Source organism: Haliotis cracherodii, unplaced genomic scaffold (genome assembly GCF_022045235.1).
Source record: "Haliotis cracherodii isolate W230 unplaced genomic scaffold, xgHalCrac1.p SCAF_10, whole genome shotgun sequence".
Taxonomy (NCBI): Eukaryota; Metazoa; Mollusca; class Gastropoda; order Lepetellida; family Haliotidae; genus Haliotis; species Haliotis cracherodii.
Window position 1 is genome coordinate 27,909,772 of NW_027266265.1, and position 20,668 is coordinate 27,930,439.

At 39.4% G+C, this 20,668-nt stretch overlaps 2 protein-coding genes across 2 annotated transcripts; one reads left to right on the forward strand and one right to left on the reverse strand.

The window, feature by feature from the left end:
• Positions 1–390: 390 nt before the first annotated feature.
• Positions 391–9,410, reverse strand: LOC139448448 (uncharacterized). The gene is made up of 5 exons (XM_071230001.1): positions 9,242–9,410; positions 7,573–7,707; positions 7,166–7,228; positions 2,400–2,489; positions 391–1,755 (listed from the first exon to the last, which is right to left on the reverse strand). The coding sequence occupies exons 1-5, from the start codon at positions 9,392–9,394 to the stop codon at positions 1,069–1,071; spliced, it is 1,128 nt and encodes a 375-aa protein (XP_071086102.1). The 5' UTR covers positions 9,395–9,410; the 3' UTR covers positions 391–1,068.
• Positions 9,411–9,690: 280 nt separating this feature from the next.
• Positions 9,691–16,153, forward strand: LOC139448459 (26S proteasome non-ATPase regulatory subunit 7-like). The gene is made up of 6 exons (XM_071230011.1): positions 9,691–9,972; positions 10,858–10,950; positions 13,014–13,111; positions 14,240–14,320; positions 14,673–14,764; positions 15,318–16,153. The coding sequence occupies exons 1-6, from the start codon at positions 9,795–9,797 to the stop codon at positions 15,772–15,774; spliced, it is 999 nt and encodes a 332-aa protein (XP_071086112.1). The 5' UTR covers positions 9,691–9,794; the 3' UTR covers positions 15,775–16,153.
• Positions 16,154–20,668: the final 4,515 nt, after the last annotated feature.

Below are 20,668 nucleotides of genomic sequence, written 5' to 3' on the forward strand. Positions count from 1 at the left end.
GCATAGTTTGGCCAGGTAAACATTGAAATGGTCGAGAGATAAGTGTGCACAATCAGTGCAATGCTGGACCAAGGTGCAGGGGACGCGGCAGTCAGGGCAGTGACCTTGATGGTCCTATGCTGATTTCTTCCACACACTTTCGGAGAGGACGTAGAAGAATAAAAATCATGAACATTCAATAAAATACAACCATCCCGGGTTAAAATGATGGTGGTAGAAACAGGAGAAAGGAAACCAAAACAGAGCTTTCACGAGCCAATGGGAACAATGGCGGTATAAGAATGCATGTGACAAAGGAAAGTAGCTGTTTAATCATGTTTATTGATAAATAATGGCCTGGGACTAACAGTGACTAAGGATGATTAATCTAAGTCAAACCCAAATGACAATAACTAATCTAACTGTCCATTTACCACGGACGATGAAGGAAAAAGTGACGAGTAGTACAGGAGCATGCTGGGAGCGAGGTGGTCAGAGGGTGTGTTCCGGTGATTGTTCTACACTGTCATATGATCGAAGCAAGATGGAACATTGCATAATGTTTAGGAGGTATAAATTAAACCATATGACACTTTAAACATGGTAAATGCTGTAAGAGGACTGATTTTGGCCAATATGTGAACATAACATATTAAATACAATAACCATTTAATCCTAAATATGTTAGTCTTTTAGAAATGGACGAAGGGGATGCTTATTAAAATCATACACAAGTTAAACTTGCATACAGAAATCAAGCGGTAGTAATCAAACTTTTTTCTATAATAATTACGAGGTAAGTTTTTTATTTTTGCAGGGGGCGCTTATAAAGATTACTTACAGATTGGTCCAGAAGATGATTTGGGGCTGCTTATTGGGGCATAAATGCAAGATCCAGAAATGCATTTTCAGGAATGGCTTTATGTTTAATTTGTAAACTAGAAACTTCTATGTTTGACTACATTACACAGAACACCAAGTTAACACAGAGACTCCTAAACTGAACGTTATGGCAACGCTAACTGCTGCCTCTTGTAAGTGTCCCTGGAATCTACCCTTTCAGCCTTCAGAAACGGTAACTCACTTCTATCAAGCATGTCCTGATGATGGCAACGCTAACTGCCGCCTCTTGTTAGTGTCCCTGGATTCTGCCCCCTTGATGCCCGACTGTGGTCGGTCCGGCTTCAGGAATGGCAGCTTCTCAACTGTCAATTTATTCCTCTGTCTCAGAACAGCATTCTCCTCTCTTAACATATTCACTTCTCTTTTCACCATCACATAATCCCTGAACGTCTTCTTTTCATTATCATGTGACAATTGTTTCCTCAAAGTCTGGAGTTCATATAACACATTTCGGAATTCGGAAGCAAGCTTTTCTTTCTCCTTTTCAAGCTGGATGAGAGAGCCCTTCAGTTGTTCATTTTCCCTTGTAAGGTCCTGAATCTCAGCTTCATTGACAGTAATCCTTGTCAAGTGGTCTGCTTTCTCCTTGTGTAGTTTCTCTAGCTTGAGACGAAGGTTATCGATGAGTTTGACCTTGTCCGCATCCTGTGACTTCTCTACCACCTCAGCCTCCAGTCGAGAGATCCTGTGTTCCATTTCATGCTTCTTCTGCTCCAGCTCTTTGACATGCTGTTGGAGGGCCTCATTCTGAGCTTTAAGTCCCTGGAGGTGGTGCACGTCCACCTTGCTGGCAGACGCCTCTTCCAACTTGGTGTACTCACACTTCAAGTTTTCATTTTCCTTCTTTGCATTTTCAAGATCTTGTTTGAGTGACTGAAGAAATATATAGAGGATATTTGGATTATTTTGTCACATAACATGTATAGTTTAACGAATTAGCTGACAGAGTTGATATTTTGTGTGGTGCAGTATTTCCTTATTGTAGAGTTTTACACCACCTCCAGCAATACAAAGATGGAGGAAAGGTGAGGTGAAATGGGGTTTAACGTTGTGTCCAAGATTATTGCACTTATATAGCGACATGCATGTTGATGTGGGTGTTTGTGTGGCTGCTTGTACTAGTCCGGACTGATGCCGATTTATAGTACTAGCTCACTGAGATACCATGCCACAGTTTAACCTGAATACCCCACTCAGACACAGTATACTGACTCCGAGCCGACCAGTCCTTGTTTTAGCCCCTTAATGCCGATCGCCAAACAGGGTAACAACAAGTACCATCTTTTAACGTCTTTTGGTATGACGAGGCGGGGGATCGAACCCCGGACCTTCCGCCTTCCGGGCGGACGCTCTACCACTAGACCACGGAGGCGGTCATGGAGGAAAGGCACAAGAGCTTGAAACATTGTACCACATGGGGTATAGAACAAGAGCCTTTGGCATTACATTAATTTGAATCTATCAAATGAATATTAGTTTTAGCAAATGTAGTTATGAAGACAATACTGTATTCCCACCTTGTTCTCCTCCTCGAGGTCAGTGAGAGGCCCCAGCTGCCCTAGGAGTTCTCTGTTGGTCTGTTGTAGGACCTCAATGTCAGCCTTCAGCTGCAACAGATACCACGGTTACAGTCAGTGTCCTTCTACAAGCAGCAGTGTATGCACTATCTATCACAGTGCACAGTCAACAATGGGGCTTCAACAGGTCCACATGTTTTGTCTCGAGTGCCCCGGGGCGAAACTGGCTCATGCCTGATCATACCTGATTATGTGAGAACCTTTTGACAATGTCATTATCTTTATGAATAAGGGTTCAGCATGTCGGTTTATGTACCTTCCCTTTTCTAGCAAATAAATCAAAATATATATAACTGAAACAAAACGTAAATAAACCACACTGTGTGTCAGATTTTCAATACTGTAACTTTCTGGGACATGTTGACCTATATACTTGTGCAAGGCACTGACACTGATGTACATTAAAATGTCTCGGACAACTCTACACCTGGCTACAATGGGAATCCACTTCCATGTCACTTATCTACTTAAGCCACAAACTATTATGTGGTTGGATAACTGACAGAACAACCATCCAATGAAATTACAGTAGAGAAGAAATACTATCAATGCTATTCTATGTATACATGAACTCTCACTTGTAGCTGAATACTCTGACTAAATTAATGAGACGTCTTTCTTTAATTATATACATGTGTATTGAAATTAAGAAAGTATGTGAATTAGAGTTACCTCCACCTAGTGAGTACTCTAGTCATCAATAATGGAGTCAAGTTTTGCGGAAATCAACCTGGCCCCAACCACTTGACTACTGGTTGGAGCCCTAATAAACTACTAGTGGTTTAAACGTGAGCACTGATTCCTGAGCATGATGGGATGACACAGTCAGCCAGGTCACACAGCGTAGACACCCAGCTCCAAGCATGGTAACTGCTGACAGATTCTGCCCTGAATCCTCCTGAGGTATACCATCACAGAATGCATTACTATGAGGGGTGAGGGGGAATCCCCATGAGGTATACCATCACAGAATGCAATACTATGAGGGGTGAGGGGGAATCCCCATGAGGTATACCATCACAGAATGCAATACTATGAGGGGAGAGGAGAATCCCCATGAGGTATACCATCACAGAATGCATTACTATGGGAGGAGAAGGGAATCCCCATGAGGTATACCATCACAGAATGCATGACTATGAGGGGAGAGGGGAATCCCCATGAGGTATACCATCACAGAATGCATTACTATGGGAGGAGAAGGGAATCCCCATGAGGTATACCATCACAGAATGCATGACTATGAGGGGAGAGGGGAATCCCCATGAGGTATACCCTCACAGAATGCATTACTATGAGGGGTGAGGGGATTCCCCATGAGGTATACCATCACAGAATGCATTACAATGAGGGGTGAGAGGAATCCCCATGAGGTATACCCTCACAGAATGCATTACTATGAGGGGTGAGGGGATTCCCCATGAGGTATACCATCACAGAATTCAATACTATGAGGGGTGAGGGGGAATCCCCATGAGGTATACCATCACAGAATTCAATACTATGAGGGGTGAGGGGGAATCCCCATGAGGTATACCATCACAGAATTCAATACTATGAGGGGTGGGGGGGTATCCCCATGAGGTATACCATTACAGAATGCATGACTATGATGGCAGAGGGGAATCCCCATGAGGTATACCATCACAGAATTCAATACTATGAGTGGTGAGAGGAATTCCCATGAGGTATACCATCACAGAATGCATTACTATGAGGGGTGAGGGGATTCCCCATGAGGTATACGTGAAGGATAAAACATGTTCCGAGGTTTTGGTTGAAAATGTAAATCGCCTGGGAGGGAAGATCCTAAAGGCCGAAGGCCCGCAGGATCTCCCTGACCAGGGAATAAACCGACAAAGTTAATTCTAATTGAGATACACGATAACGAGGATCTATATATACGCTATAACGAGACTATAAACGCATCCGTGAGCTATGTTGAGTGACGACTACAGGTGTTATGCACGTGCTGGTCGTGCACGCACGCATTGCCCGTGAGAGTCCCCGTCATAATGTGGACAGCTTACAGTTGAGTTTCATTTAGTGGCAAGATGTGGGAGAGAGAGGAAGGTGCAAAGAATATTGTTGCAAGCAAGCCAGAAAGGACCGTCACCGATTCCGAGGTGAAGACCCCGACCTACACCGTTTCTGCGCTGCCGCAGGAAGGGGGGCCTGCAAAGAATATCATTGTAAATGTCAACTTCAACTAAAGTGAAGAAAATCTAGTACTGCTGGGTTTTTTTAAAAATAAATAGTATGGAAGTCCTGGGGACTTACTGTGGAAGACCCAGGGACTTGATCTGAAATATGTAACTTTTTATAACGATGAAAATCAAGTCCCCGGGTCTTCCACAGTAAGTCCCGGGTTTTCTACGCAAGTAAAACCTCATGTGGGTCTATCTCAAGTTTGAAGAAACCTAACGATCAATACAAATGAAAACTCTGAGGTTTATAATATCACAGAGTGCATTACTATGAGGGGTGAGGGGGAATCCCCATGAGGTATACCATCACAGAATGCAATACTATGAGGGGTGAGAGGAATCCCCATGAGGTATACCATCACAGAATGCAATACTATGAGAGGTGAGGGGAATCCCCATGAGGTATACCATCACAGAATTCAATACTATGAGGGGTGAGAGGAATCCCCATGAGGTATACCATCACAGAATGCAATACTATGAGGGGTGAGGGGAATCCCCATGAGGTATACCATCACAGAATGCAATACTATGAGGGGTGAGGGAAATCCCCATGAGGTATACCATCACAGAATGCAATACTATGAGGGGTGAGGGGAATCCCCATGAGGTATACCATCACAGAGTGCATTACTATGAAGGGTGAGAGGAATCCCCATGAGGTATACCATCACAGAATGCATTACTATGGGAGGAGAAGGGAATCCCCATGAGGTATACCATCACAGAATGCATGACTATGAGGGGAGAGGGGAATCCCCATGAGGTATACCATCACAGAATGCATTACTATGGGAGGAGAAGGGAATCCCCATGAGGTATACCATCACAGAATGCATGACTATGAGGGGAGAGGGGAATCCCCATGAGGTATACCATCACAGAATGCATGACTATGAGGGGAGAGGGAAATCCCTGTGAGGTATACCATCACAGAATGCATGACTATGAGGGGTGAGGGGAATCCCCATGAGGTATACCATCACAGAATGCATTACTATGAGAGGAGAGGGGAATCCCCATGAGGTATACCATCACAATTGCATTATTATGGGAGGAGAGGGGAATCCCCATGAGGTATACCATCACAGAATGCATTAATATGAGGGGTGAGGGGTATCCCCTTGAGGTATACAATTACAGAATGCATTACTATACAAGCACGGAATGCATTACTTTGAGGGGTGAAGGGAATCCCCATGAGGTATACCATCACAGAATGCATTACTATGAGGGGTGAGGGGAATCCCCATGAGGTATACCATCACAGAATGCATGACTATGAGGGGTGAGAGGAATCCCCATGAGGTATACCATCACAGAATGCATGACTATGAGGGGAGAGGGGAATCCCCATGAGGTATACCATCACAGAATGCATTTCTATGGGGAGAGGGGAATCCCCATGAGGTATACCATCACAGAATGCATGACTATGAGGAGAGAGGGGAATCCCCATGAGGTATACCATCACAGAATGCATTACTATGGGGAGAGGGGAATCACCATGAGGTATACTATCACAGAATGCATTACCATGGGGAGAGGGGAATCCCGATGAGGTATACCATCACAGAATGCATGACTATGAGGAGAGGGGAATCCCCATGAGGTATACCATCACAGAATGCACCACTATTTGGAGTGGGGCTTCAAATTGGCCAGCACTATACCACTAAAATGTGCAGCACTAAAACATGCATATGTACTTGACACTACGTGTTTCAGTATCATCAAACAAACTGTGCAAAGCCTGCTTAATTCAATATTTAACATTCTCACCTTGAGTCACTGAGGCCACATTGTTCATACAAAACTTGAACCACCAGAATTATGTTTTAATAACAGTAAGACATTTATGTAGCAGCAAATGTAACTATGGAGCTTACAAGGCTAGAAACATAATCAGGGCAAACTGATCATAGCTTTCTGCCAAGGGGCTCAACTCTGCACAGCATATTGCAGTGCCACCCCTGACCCCACCTTTTCAAGTAGGACTGCCAAATTCAAGGACTTTTCAGGACAGGATTTCCAAATTCAAGAAATTTTCAAGTAGGACTGCCAAATTCAAGGACTTTTCAAGACAAGATTTTCAAATTCAAGGAATTTTCTCAAGACAGGATTTCCAAATTCAAGGAATTTTCTCAAGACAGGATTTCCAAATTCAAGGAATTTTCAAGTAGGACTGCCAAATTCAAGGAGTTTTCAAGACAGGATTTCCAAATTCAAGGACTTTTCAAGCCTGTGTGAGCCTTCTGCCCCAACCTATCATGGTCATACTCTGTGTACATATAGGTAAACACACCAGTAGCATGAGTAGGTATTAAAACAGGAGGTAATGCAGTGCAACAAGATGCCCATAGCTAACTAACCCCTTCATTGTTTATTCCAAACATATTAAAACAAATTCACAGGCATGGTATGATGATCATGACAATGGGGTTTCTTTATTTACTCTATTTATCATTATTCTACTTGTGTAAGAAGTCAGCAACTCACCTTAGTAATTTCTTGGTATGCATTCTTTTCAATTTCAACTTTCTCATCCACCAGCTGTAGGATCTGTGTAAGATAAGGATGTTCTAAACAATATTAGAATAGAAACAGCTACATGCTGGCACTAATTTATCCATCATGTTTCCAACATACATATGAACAGAGATAAGATTAGTGGCACAAGTTTTTGCTCTCAATGGATCTCTAATTCAGCTCCCTCAAAACAAAGCAAAGAATAAACTAAACATGCTAGAAGTATAAACAATCAAATCTTGATATTATGAGCAATGACGACCAGTCACCACGCCCTTTCTGGACTAGGTCCACGCTCTGAAAATAGCCCAATGTTTGTCCTTTTTTATCAGTTAACTATAATATATAAATTTATCTCTATACTACTAATGGCCAACCTCTGTTTTGTGTTTTTCTGCTAGCATGGCATTGATCTCATCTGCTCTGTTCATGTACTGCTCCTGGATCTGCTTGATGCGATCCTGATGGTCGTCCTCCATCTCCTCCAGGGATTCATACTCTTTCTGGATTCTCTGTACAACAAATTTGTGAAGGATGACATCAAAATACATGTGCGATCATCATGTTTGTTTGTTGTTTAAAACCACACTCAGCTATATCCCAGCTTTATGACGGCAGTGTGTAAATAATAAAGTCTGAACCAGACAATCCAGTGATTGACATCATGAGCATCGATCCATGCAATTGGGATACAATGACATGAATCAACCACGTCAGCGAGCCTGACCACAAGATCCCGTTAGTGGCCCCTTAGGACAAGCATAGTCACCTTTTACGGCAAGCATGGGTTGCTGAAGACCTATTCTACCCCGGATCTTCACGGGTTGTGATCATCATGACAATTTGCCTATTGCTATGTCCACTCTATCAGCTATCAGTGCTAATTACTCCGGTTTGCCCATTGTCCATTGCCTGTTACTGATCTAAGATAACTTAAGTACTGGCTTCAATACTACCAGCTCTAATTACTGTAAAGTGTTGGCTTCCATTGTCTATTGCTAATCACCTATCAGCGCCAATCATCTGTTGGCTTCCCTTTTAGCTTTCTTACCTTTGTTATTTTCCACCTTTTGTTATCTTATTGATTTTGTTGTCCTTACATGTACATATATATGCTTTCTGCCTCATGGCATTCATTCACCTGATGAAGGAGGAAATGTTGTGTTCCTCATAATAAAGAAGTTGACATCCATAAATTCTCTTCCTTATGTGTATCACTTCTAAATGCCTTTCAAAGACCCCCATAACATACTACCTGTTATGTGATTTTTGCCAATATGTTGCAATTAAGGATGTCAAGATATTTTGAGTGCTGCTTTGTCAGCTTAACAGTGTACCTATATGCATATCTTTATCAATATGTAATAACAAGTTCTATAATATTATTCTTGTTCATGTGGGGGAATGGGTGGCCCGGGTATCTAAGGCTGTGTCCCTTAAGCACTCCTGAAACCTGATCGTGGGTTTGAATCCCGGTTCACCTTGATTATGTTTATAGGCTTGTCAGCACCATATTTGTGCTTGTGGATTTCCAAAAGTGGTAAACGTCATCACTTCGGACTTTCCTCCCACATTAAGCTGGCACACAATGATATAACTGGAACACTGTTAAAAGCAGTGTTAAACCCAACTCACTAACTCACTCTTGTTAATCTTATGCCAGGTACTTCTTACAGGACATCAATGATATCTATTAATGTGACAAATAACCTTCTAGCCCCTCACAGGCAGCTTGGCTTGTATACTCCCCAGGGAGCTGAGAATGAATATTGAGTGCATACTGATCCATTGATAGGGGTAATAATGTCTAAGGTCTTCCAGCATGATTAGGCATGGAGTACTGTGCTATTATTATTATTATTATTATTATTATTATCAATGATATTCACATCGATATCACTGAATCTAAATTAACAACAATATTTTTTCTCTTTTTCACATTGTTTCGGATGGTACAATAAAATGTTAATAAACAATATCAATGTGTACGTAAAGGACAAAAATGATATTAATCATAGTTCTATGTTCGCATGTAAAATAGAACACCTCAAGCTGCACCACTCTGGCCTTGAGTTGTTTGTTTTCATTAACGATGTCCTGTAAGAACGACAGCGTTTGAATGTGCTTCGTGGTAAGTCGTTCATGTTGTTCGTGAAGCGCTTCTCGCGGAACCCGTTCAGGTGAGACTGATTTCTGCATAATTTATAACCCCATGAGCTACACCACCATCCTCGAATGCATTGCCAAGCACCTGTAAACAATATAGCCTTATCACTTATGTAAGCATGAACGTACGCGAAGAACATAGTTCCACTATATATCGTTCGTGTATTTACATGCAAACAAATTAAAAGTTGGAAATTTGAAACATAAATACGTTGTATGATTCTAAGGGGTGTTTTTTCAATCCGATCATAATTGCTTTTCCTTTTTCAAAACGATCAACGTTTCTGTGTAGTGATCTATCAAATATCCGCTTCCGTTTTCCGGCGGAAGTCCATGCCGACATGATTCAGGAAAATTGAAAGCATTTTCGTTAATTGTTGTTTGAGAAATATAAGCTTATTTAGTTATCTTTCGTCAAATCAAAACAGACAGAATGCCTGTTACTGAACCAAGCAAACAAATAACTAAAGTGGTTGTTCATCCACTTGTGCTTTTGAGCGTCGTGGACCATTTTAATCGTATGGGAAAAGTCGGCAACGTCAAACGCGTTGTCGGTGTCTTGCTTGGAGCAAACAGACAAGGAATTCTTGACATATCAAACAGCTTTGCAGGTATGTAAAAACACATTGGTTGTTCTGCCCCCTACTGCGACCGAAACGTTATAAATATGAAATTCTTTCGTGTATTCATATTTTGGTAAAAAAGCATATCCGAATTATTGTCATAATCATGATAATGGTATTGTTGCTAGTCCGCGTATTTTATCCTTATTCAAGCGCGTCAGATCGCCCATTTATAATGTTTTGATTTAAAGGGTGGTCCAGACTGCAGTTCGCCAGGCACGACCTTTACTATCCTTAGGGTTAGTTGTGAGTTTGAGTATATATTGACTATCTCACCTCTTTTCACGAAATAAACCAGTGGATTTTCATCAACTTACGATGAAAATAATACTGGCTAGCGACCGGTTATCACCAACTCACCGTTATAACGTGCATGTGATCGCGTCTCATATTGCTTTTGCCTGTTTTCATTAGAAGAAGGAAATATTTATCCATAAATGATGTACAAAATGGACTGTTGTGAGTGAATATTAAAAACACACACAATCACCTTGCTCAAATGCAAATTAAAAAAAGAGACGCGAACAGTGTCATGTGACTAAATCCAAGTTATAGGTACAGTCAATTTTGTACAAGGAATATGTCAGAAATAATATGAAAAAATGGCAATAACCAGTACAACATGGTGCAAGTTTTCTCAGGTTTCTACTGCCCATGTCCATCAAGGCAGTACTCCCTAGATGTCTACAACTACTGACTTCAATGATTACATGTTTACTTATGTCTGCTAAGAATGATGCACAATGACAGGTTTAAGCCAAATAAAAACAATAAATTTTGGAACACAGTATCATAGAATCAATAAAGTTACATTTTTGTATATAACTCATGAGGTTATGATTGTGATAACCAAAATGATAACTTCTCTTTCAGTTCCATTTGATGAGGATGACAAGGACAGGAATGTGTGGTTCCTTGACCATGATTACTTGGAGAATATGTATGGAATGTTCAAGAAAGTCAATGGTAATTTTTAGCATGGTTAGCAAAAGGGAGTATCAACATTTGCAGTGTACATTGTAGAGGCTGCTATTGATATCACTTTATTAAAATGATCACTGAATCATGATAATGTTTCATTTACAGGTAAATCGACAAATGTATTTGAGATTCAACCACTGTTCATAAGAACTACAGTATTTTCTTGAGTATAGTGCACACTTTTTTTTTTAAAAATCCACACCTGTGTAGACTTTTGAAGGGGATGTGCATTATACACAAAATAATGAGTTTTGATGTTTTTTCCCCCATGGAAAGACATTACCGTGAGCACATACCGTATTTTCTTGAGTATAGTGCGCACTTTTTTTCGGAAAAACACAGCTGTGTAGAAGGGGGTGCGCATTATACACGAATTATGAGTTTGGATGTTTTTTCCTCCCATGGAAAGACATTACGTACCGTGAGCACGAAACACCGGAAATACCATGTCAACAAATCCATACTGAAGTACGCAAAATAATTATGTAATTACACTGTCTGTCTATAAAAAGTGTTCTTTGTATATCTGGACTTATGTTTGTAACTTATTTCATTAATTTTTTTCATAATGATATTGATTTAATTAATTTCGGCGAAATTGTGTGTGAAGTGATCGGAAGATCACTAACTCATCGTTATTAACAGCAACCACGGTCAGATTACCGCTATTGACGCCCTGAAACGAACTTTAGTTGACAGAGAATGGATACATACTTTGACTCGTTAAAAGTCATATTTGGTTTTGTTGGACGATTCTATGTCAACACGTAATTCTCGCGATCGCGTACGAGGGAGCCTTGACGGTGACTGTTGAGACTGGTTCCATGTAAAAAATAATACCTGGCAGTAGCAATCAGCTGCTTCCCTAAGGGTTATTATTATTTTAAATATGTTTAGTAAAAGCTGCATCTAAATTAACAAGATATTGGAATATATTAGTCCTGATGAAAAAAATAGTTTCAGATACAATTAAAATCCTGTAAATCCTGGGTGTGTCTTGACCGAATCACCGGTAGATTCAAAGAAAACGTGTGTACTGCTGATTGCTGTGGTCGGCTTAGTTTACGAGAAAATACACAAGGTAATCTTAATCCCTGGATATAAAACAATGCCTAGCAGAACAATAAATACAATTTAAACGGTAAATAAACATGTTCTTTTGATTTTTTATCTCAAATTTCGAATTTGTACTGACTAAGTTTCTCATCACCCGTTCGTTTGCCGGACTTGACTAAATGGGTACGGTGTAAATTTTTCTGCGCTTGGTATTCAAATATTTTTTTCTCCAAAATACTGAATCCGCTAGAGGGGGGTGCGCATTATACATGGGTGCTCCCAATACTCAAGAAAATACAGTATGTATAAAACATGTAAAACAGTGCAGGAACATAATTATTTCCAGGCTATTTTTCCTAGAACTAGAAAACCTGCATGATGTGTGAATTATTAAGTGCATCATCAGTGTATTTAATGGAGTGATAAAACACTGGATAACTGAGGATTTTAGGAAGTGATAATTACGCATGTTAACATAAATGCAGCATCTTCTACAACCATGATACAGCGTTTTTGTCACAGATTTACAGTAATAGAGTGGTGAGCTACTTGTATGTAATGCAGCGATGTGGGAAGACAATAATTATGATAACAGATTGTCTTGTTGAAATTGGCTGCGTCCATGTGCATGCTTATTCCTTTTAGACTGCGCTGTGAAGATCCGGGTTAGAATAAAGCAACCCGTGCTTGCCCTAATAGTCAACTCTGCTAGGACGCCACTTACAGGATCAGGTGGTCAGCCTTGGTGACTTGGTTGATGTATTTTGTCATATCCCAATTGTATAGATCAATGTTCATGATGTCAATTACTGGATTTTCTGGTCCAGACTTGATTATTTACAGTTCACAATCATATAGCTAAAATATTGCTGAGTGTGGCATTAAACAAACAAAAAACAAATCTTTTTACAATGATTTAGTCTGATTCTCTTTTTCTATTGTGCATGTTTTATTTGCTATTGTTTCTGATATGTAGCTATTTGTTCCAACAGCCCGTGAGAAGATTGTGGGATGGTATCATACTGGCCCCAAACTTCACCCCAATGATGTGGCAATCAATGAGCTTGTCAGAAGATACAACCCCAACTCAGTAAGTCATGTGGACCTATTGGGATTCTGTAAGATTCCTGGTGTGACATTGCACATAATATGGCTTTCTCTGATCCAGACATGATTACTTACATGCTGCTGTCCTATAGCTGGAATATTGGTTACTGTGGCATTAAAGAACAAACTTCATAATGTGACTTACATGGTATTGTACTAAATGGCTCAGTCTTCCTGAGGCAAGGTAGTTAGCTGACTGTAAAAGTCCAGTTTCCAACCTTGCCGAACTAGGCTGAAAGTTCAAGGCTTGATTGTAGCACCACCAGTGGCTATTAAAAGTTAAGTCCCTCCTATTGACCAATAACATTCTATCGCTCATATCGCTTGCATTTGCTTCAAAACAAAATAGCCGCGCCCAGTCTAGAAGATCTGATTTAAAATCAAGATCTATATTGTAATAAAAGCAGGTCTTACCCTGTGAAGTGCATCAAATCACTTATGCGCCTTGATTAAAAACATGAAAAGATTTGCAAAATATATGTCAATGGCAAGTTGGCAGTACACACGTTTTGCAAAGCCTGCAGTCGACCAAAATCTGCACATTGAAATCCATGTTTATGGACCGGATGTCTTGTTTGTTACACGATTTTGATTAGACTATGCATAGACTCATTAGTTTAGCCAAAATGTAACTCCGGAATTCCAGCCCAGTTTGGCAAGGGTTTGAAACTGGATTTTTATAGTCAGTAACTCCCTTGCCTCAGGAAGATGACATGGTTCAGTCAAACAGGGAAAACAGCTGACTTAGTTTGCACTGTGGCTCACCCTGCTATTGGCAAACTATCTTCAAATAAGAATTTTCTTTGACTCTGTAACATTTTTAAGATGGGTCAGTTGATGGAGGCTATTGATGTCGTCTTAATATATTCCAATCTTTAACATGGTGTTCAGTACACAAAACTGCATACAGTAAACTACATAATAACAAAGACACTTACAGCAAACATATTTTTTAGTTCCGGCCATTTGTTGTTTATATGCTTACAACGAACTATGGTTATTACAAACTAAAATTAGTGGTCCCTTTGAGTTTGTAATAACTAGTTAACTGTATTTGTTCATGTCATTAAGAGTTGATTCTGGTATGTCAATGATAAATCCTTTACTCCAGGTGTTGGTGGTAATTGATGCAAAGCCTAAGGACCTGGGACTGCCAACTGAAGCCTATGTGTCAGTGGAAGAGGTGCATGATGTAAGTTACTATTCACATAGCTGGATACATAACTCTTGTCATTTTCTCATCAAGAATTGGTCACAATCAGTTTGTTCTCTAAGCTTTTGTTGTCTGTTTCGTCCAAAAATTGGTTATCAACAGATTTTATTGGAAATTTTAGAAATCTCATGTTATATATCTAGAAGTAAAAATCTTTGATAGCTTGCATTTTGATGATGGTTTTCATATGTGTAATTATTACAGATCAGTATAATCATAGGAATGATTTTAAATATAACTTCAGAAAGATTGCCCAGTGGATCATATTACTGCATTAGATTGTAAGAGAATGCTTGTATGTCATGGTCTCCCATTGATTTGTCTATTTCAGGATGGAACCCCAACCTCTAAAACATTTGACCATGTGCCCAGTGAAATTGGTGCAGAAGAGGCGGAGGAAGTGGGAGTGGAACATTTGCTCAGGTTGGTTAACATACATAACAAATAAGTGCCCTAGACTGGACATTTGTTTGCACCATTGTAATGCAATCTAATTCAATTTATCAGATTATTTTGTTTACTATTTAAAGTATTAACAATGGCTAAAGGTATCTTATTGCCCATACTAGTTAGTCTTCTGGCATTTAAGTGCTAGTGGGGGCACGGGTGACCCAGTCGTCTAAGGTGCCACATTTCGCTGTGCAGAGTTACCCGTGCAGTTTTCCAGTGGACACACCCGAAACCTATGATCGTGATTTCGAATCCTGGTTCACTCTGATATTTCAGGGTGTGTCAGCACCATGCCCATGATCGTGGGTTCCACCTTAGTGGTACATGTTTAAGACCTGCATCACTTCGGGCTTTCCTCCCACATATGCTGACATGCCATGATATAACTGGAATACTGTTCAAAGTGGCGTTAAACAAAACTCAGAGTTCTAGAATTATGCTGCAGAGGAAATGGTATGCCTTTATGATGTGCTTGTGATGTTGCTGTCTAGTCATTAGGTACAGGGGCTATATTGGATGATTTCAGGGACATCAAGGACACAACTGTAGGCACACTGTCTCAGCGGATCACCAGTCAGTTGATGGGGCTGAAGGGCCTCCATTCACACATCAATGATATAAGCGCATATCTGGAAAAAGTGACATCTGGGCAACTGCCCATTAACCATCAGATCATTTACCAGCTTCAAGACATCTTCAACCTCCTTCCCGATGTGAACCTGCAAGAATTTGTCAAATCGATGTATGTTAAGACTAACGATCAGATGTTGGTTGTCTACTTGGCATCTTTGATACGTTCCATTATTGCACTCCACAATCTCATCAATAACAAGATCCAGAACCGCGATGCAGAGAAGAATGAAGGAAAGGACCCCAAGGAGAAGAAAGAAAAGAAGGAGGATAAGGATAAAGAAGACAAGGATAAAGATAAGACAAAAGATGGTGACAAAAAAGACTCAAGTGCAAAGGGCACAAAGAAGTGATAGATATTAATCGTAGGTGTACTTTTTTCCAAAGTTTCATGTCATTGAAAAAGGTTTGCAGGATGGAACAATTGTACCGAAGTGCTGTGTCTTTATTTCAGTGCTGTTGCTATTAAGATGGTGAGCAGGCACTGGATTTATAAATGAATGGACAAATGGATTGCTGATGTAAATGCATATTCGAAAACATGATGGTGTTGAAATGGTTATATGAAACCTGCTTCATGAATGTATCACCAACCATTACCAGCTCTGATATCTCAGTTGCTAGCAGCTGTCAACAATGATAAATATTTTGCATCTTGTTTGGTTGCAAAGAAATGACCAAGTTTACTTTGAAAGTCAAGACAAGTGACATTAAACAAGTTTTGTTACAAAACATGTGTCTTTTTTAAAATATTGTGTGACAGTAAAATATTGTCAAGGGTGGGGCTGAAGTTTGTTTGCTGTTTCAACAATATGCCAGCTATATATGATGTGGTTTGTAAATAATCGAGTTTGGAACAGACAATTCTGTGATTGACATGAGCATTGATCAATGCATTTGGGATTCAATGACATGCAATCAACCATGACCCCGAGCCTGATTGATCCATTTAGTCGCTTCTCACTAGCAAATGTTGCATGAGCCCTATATTCTTAAACAGAAGCCCCATGAGTCTGGTGCTAAAGAGACTCTTCACGTAGGTACTAGTATATTATGCTTGGCAGAGGATGGTTGCTGTCTGTGACTGAGTGAGTGAGTATGGTTTTTACGCCGCTTTTAGCAATATTCCAGCAATATCATGGCGGGGGGACACCAGAAATGGGCTTCACACATTGTACCCGTGTCGGGAATCGAACCGTCTTCGGCATGATGAGCAAATGCTTTAACCACTAGGCTACCCGACTGCCCGCCTGTGACTGTGTTTCAGATTGGATTTCTAAAATAGAAATGGTTAATTAAGGAAGATGAACAGATAGCAGGACTTGAAATCAACATGATCCCATGATACTGATATTCTGTGGTGCATCTATGGCACCTATTTATTCACTACAAACACAACTTGAAAATTTACCTGAACACAATATGCACAGGTTTAAGATTAATGTTCTGTCATAAAACTCACAGTGCATGTTGAGGACATTCGTATTTTATAGAGCTGACTAATCAGTTTGCTAGTGTGTTTTTGTTTATTAATGCAGCTCTGGTTGAACTAGCCCAGTCATGTAAGGTACCTAAGTAATAGTTTTACTGTTTTGTTTGTTACTTAATGCCACACTTTAAGCTTAACTGCTATGCAAAGAAAGTATACACCAATGTTTGATGGTGGCTAAAAATGAAACAAACAAGTAATGGTTATCATATATTTCATACGAGTGTCATACTTGTGTTTTGGACATTAAGTTTGCAGTGTTTTATTGATTGTTTTCAGCGTAGTAACCTTTTGTTTGGGTTTTTTAGATCCAATTTTTAAGTGTATACTTTTGTTTGCCCAGAAGATTACATGACGTGACCTGTAAATAATCTGGCCCAAACAAACCAGGAATGAATGTGAGTAATGACAAAATGATCAGGCTATGTTAATCAGTAATAGTTACTGACAATAGCCTGTCACTTTGTATGCTGAAGTGCTTTTTGTCAACTCTCTTGATTAGGGGGAGTGAGAGTGAATGGGGAATTTTCAGCAGGAGTCACAGCAGCTTGAAGTCGGGACCGTGGGTTGATGTCATGAGTAGCGAACGATGTTGTTAAGGAAATATCACAATCGGACAGGAATCCAGGACACACTTTCTGACTCCCTGATCGTCAGTGTAGTGTGGTAATCTGGATTCAACTTCAAACAACAACACTTCATGGTAATGTTCAGTTTAATGGTCAACATAAAACATGTATAGGTTAATATGATGAGTATGTTTTAAACACATAACATGAGAGTACAAAGTCCTATTGCTGATAGATCATATCACATTATGTTGGAGTTAACATCAATACCTCTGTACACCAAAACATCCATAAAAATTGAAAAAATGTACACAGTAACTACATTTTTTATACTGACAAGACATATAACACTGACATTTAGTTTTATTGTAGCCTATTTAAATTCACATGATGTAAGATTTGTTATCAAACGATAACTGTTACAAAACCGAAACGTTGACTTCATGGTCTTGCTGACATTGATAGTTTCTACCTTGATGACCTTTTTATTGTCTTCCAAAATTGGAAACCCACTTGTACATACTTTCTAAAAGTGTGATGGGAGGAGTCAATCCCTTGACTGTAATAAAATTAATGCACTGGATCACCATCAGCTGCCGCAGACTTGCAACCATACTTAATTTAGATCTTTATGATATTAATGATCTGTTTGAAACTTGGACATTGTATTTATGATAATCAGTTATTGCTAGATTGAATAGATGCTGAAATTACAGCAACATTTATTCTTTACAGGTTTATACACTCTGCTTGTGGTTTGTAAATAATGAAGTCTGGACCAGACAATTCGGATACAATGGCATGCATCAACCAAGTCAGCAAGCTTGACCACCCAATCCCCAATTGCCTCTTACGACAAACATAGTCACTTTTTACAGCAAGAATGGGTTCTACCCAGGATCTTCATAGGAACATTGTGTACAAACCCATGTGGTATTCACAAATTTATGATTAATACCAGTGAAGTATTGTATAATTAACACACAGAATTTTATGACTCTTTTTTGGGTCTGAGACTTCTCTTGTAATAATAGATTTAAAAAAAGACAAGTTCATTGTGACCCATTCTGATGACAGTAATGCTGTGTGGATTATCTCCCTTTGATCAGAATAAGTAATAAACAAAAGTCTGTTAAGATAAGAAGCAACAGCATCCTGTGTCCTAGGGTACACTGATAGATAGTATTGATCTGAGGATTATGTTTGACATCTGTACAGGATGAGCGACCCGTGAGGACAACAAAGAGCACTGACTTCACATGAGCAAATGATTCCACATGGCCTGACAAGTATCACAGAGGTGCAGACAACAAAATGAAAAACTAAAATAATGACATACAGGAAAACTGTGTTATTCTGCTATTGATGCCTTTCAGTTCATCATGACAGTGCAAGAAGATGTGTGGCTACATAGAACCAGTATAAATAATTTCCACATATCAACACTATTCCATAATAAGTGTGTCAAACCAGAGTTTATCAAGAAATTCAGGTAGGATTATATATCAACATTTCCCTTAAGTTCTTTCTAAACAAGGAGATGTTATATGTTTATGAATGTTATTTACATTAAAGTATAAAACTCAATAAAGTACTGTCTTTGTGTCATTGCTTTGGACTGCAGTCAAAGTGTCCATGCAATATCAGAGTTAAATAAGCTTCACCCCTACTCAGTGGAATGTAAACAGATTCTAATAATCAAATCCTGTCAAATAATATGTTGATCCCATTGAATGACATGTCAAAGTTGATACACAGTCACTAGGAAACTGCTTGCTTTGTAAGATCACTTAATGAAAACATGATCAGATAATGCAAATATTCTATCTATTTTCTTATTTTTGATGAAACTACTGGACTAATCTGCAGAGCGTATAACTTGATACCAGTGTATTCAGTGATGCAATGTCATCCTATGTAATGGTATCTCTGAAAGTAACACTGATATTTCTATTCCTAGTGTTCGGAGTTTAGGAGTTCAGTTACGTTGCAAGGAAATAGAAAAACAACAAAATACTGGCATATCAAGTACATAAAAATTCCACAGCACACTAATGTTTGAAAGTAAACACTGGCAAGTGAACACAACTAGTGAGAGAAAGATGAAGGCATGCACTTATGAAGAGTGTTGACATTCATTATGCATGTCGTGCTACACTGTAGTGTCATGGGCATTGAGCGATGGCTCAGCCTCTACTTTTGCTGGTTCAGGAAAGTTGTCAGGTAAGACTTGCCTTCAAACAGTTCAGGAAGATTGGTCTATAGCTGTGACACTACAGTAATAAGTGGCATGACATGAGTTGAATGTGTGGCAGGAGTTGTCAGTATTAGAGGAAACAACTCCTAGGAAACACATGAAACTTGTGAAATGGTGCAGTTGACTTAGCATTGTGAGTACTTAAATATATATCAACTTCGTATTTCTCTACCTTATTTATAAGTTAGGTTGGTCCCATTACAACATAACAAATATTATACAAAAGTACATATTTCAAAGATTTCAACAAAACCCCAACAAAAAGATTTGGTATCCAGTGAATATGGTATTTTGATGACATGTTTTCATAATAAAAGTTTGCTTAAAACATCAATATCTTAAATGCTTTATTCAAACCCACTGCTTGATTATTGAGAAACAAGGCCTTGTACATGTTGCCACTATCATGTTTTTAATGCAGGAGATATTCACGAGAATATGTCATAAACACATGATTAAGTCTGACCATGGAACTACTGGCACTGCAAGAACATTAAAAATCTATTTCAACACATTTCAACATTCCACAATAAAAGCTTAGGTACACGCAAATGAAACTTACTTTTGAAAAATGATCTGTTGAACATATCTTACATTAACACACCAACACACTACATTTGTTGACAGAAGCATGTAAAATGTGTAAAGCAAGTGTTAATATATTTCAGCATTTGTTTTATTTAAGTTAAATTTGAAAATTAGTCCACAAGTTTCCTGAACATGTGAGGAAAGCTACAAGTGGTGGCAGTTGGAGGCTGTGCACTTCGAGGAAACCCTCAGAGATCATGCTGACATATACTTGGGGTATGGTATTGAAAAAAATGATCAGCAGATCCTGGTAGTGCCAAGGGACACAAGTCTGCAGTTCTTAGATGACAGGGTCCCCAGTATAAATTTGATCTTGAGTGACAACAATGGTGTGTAATGGTTGA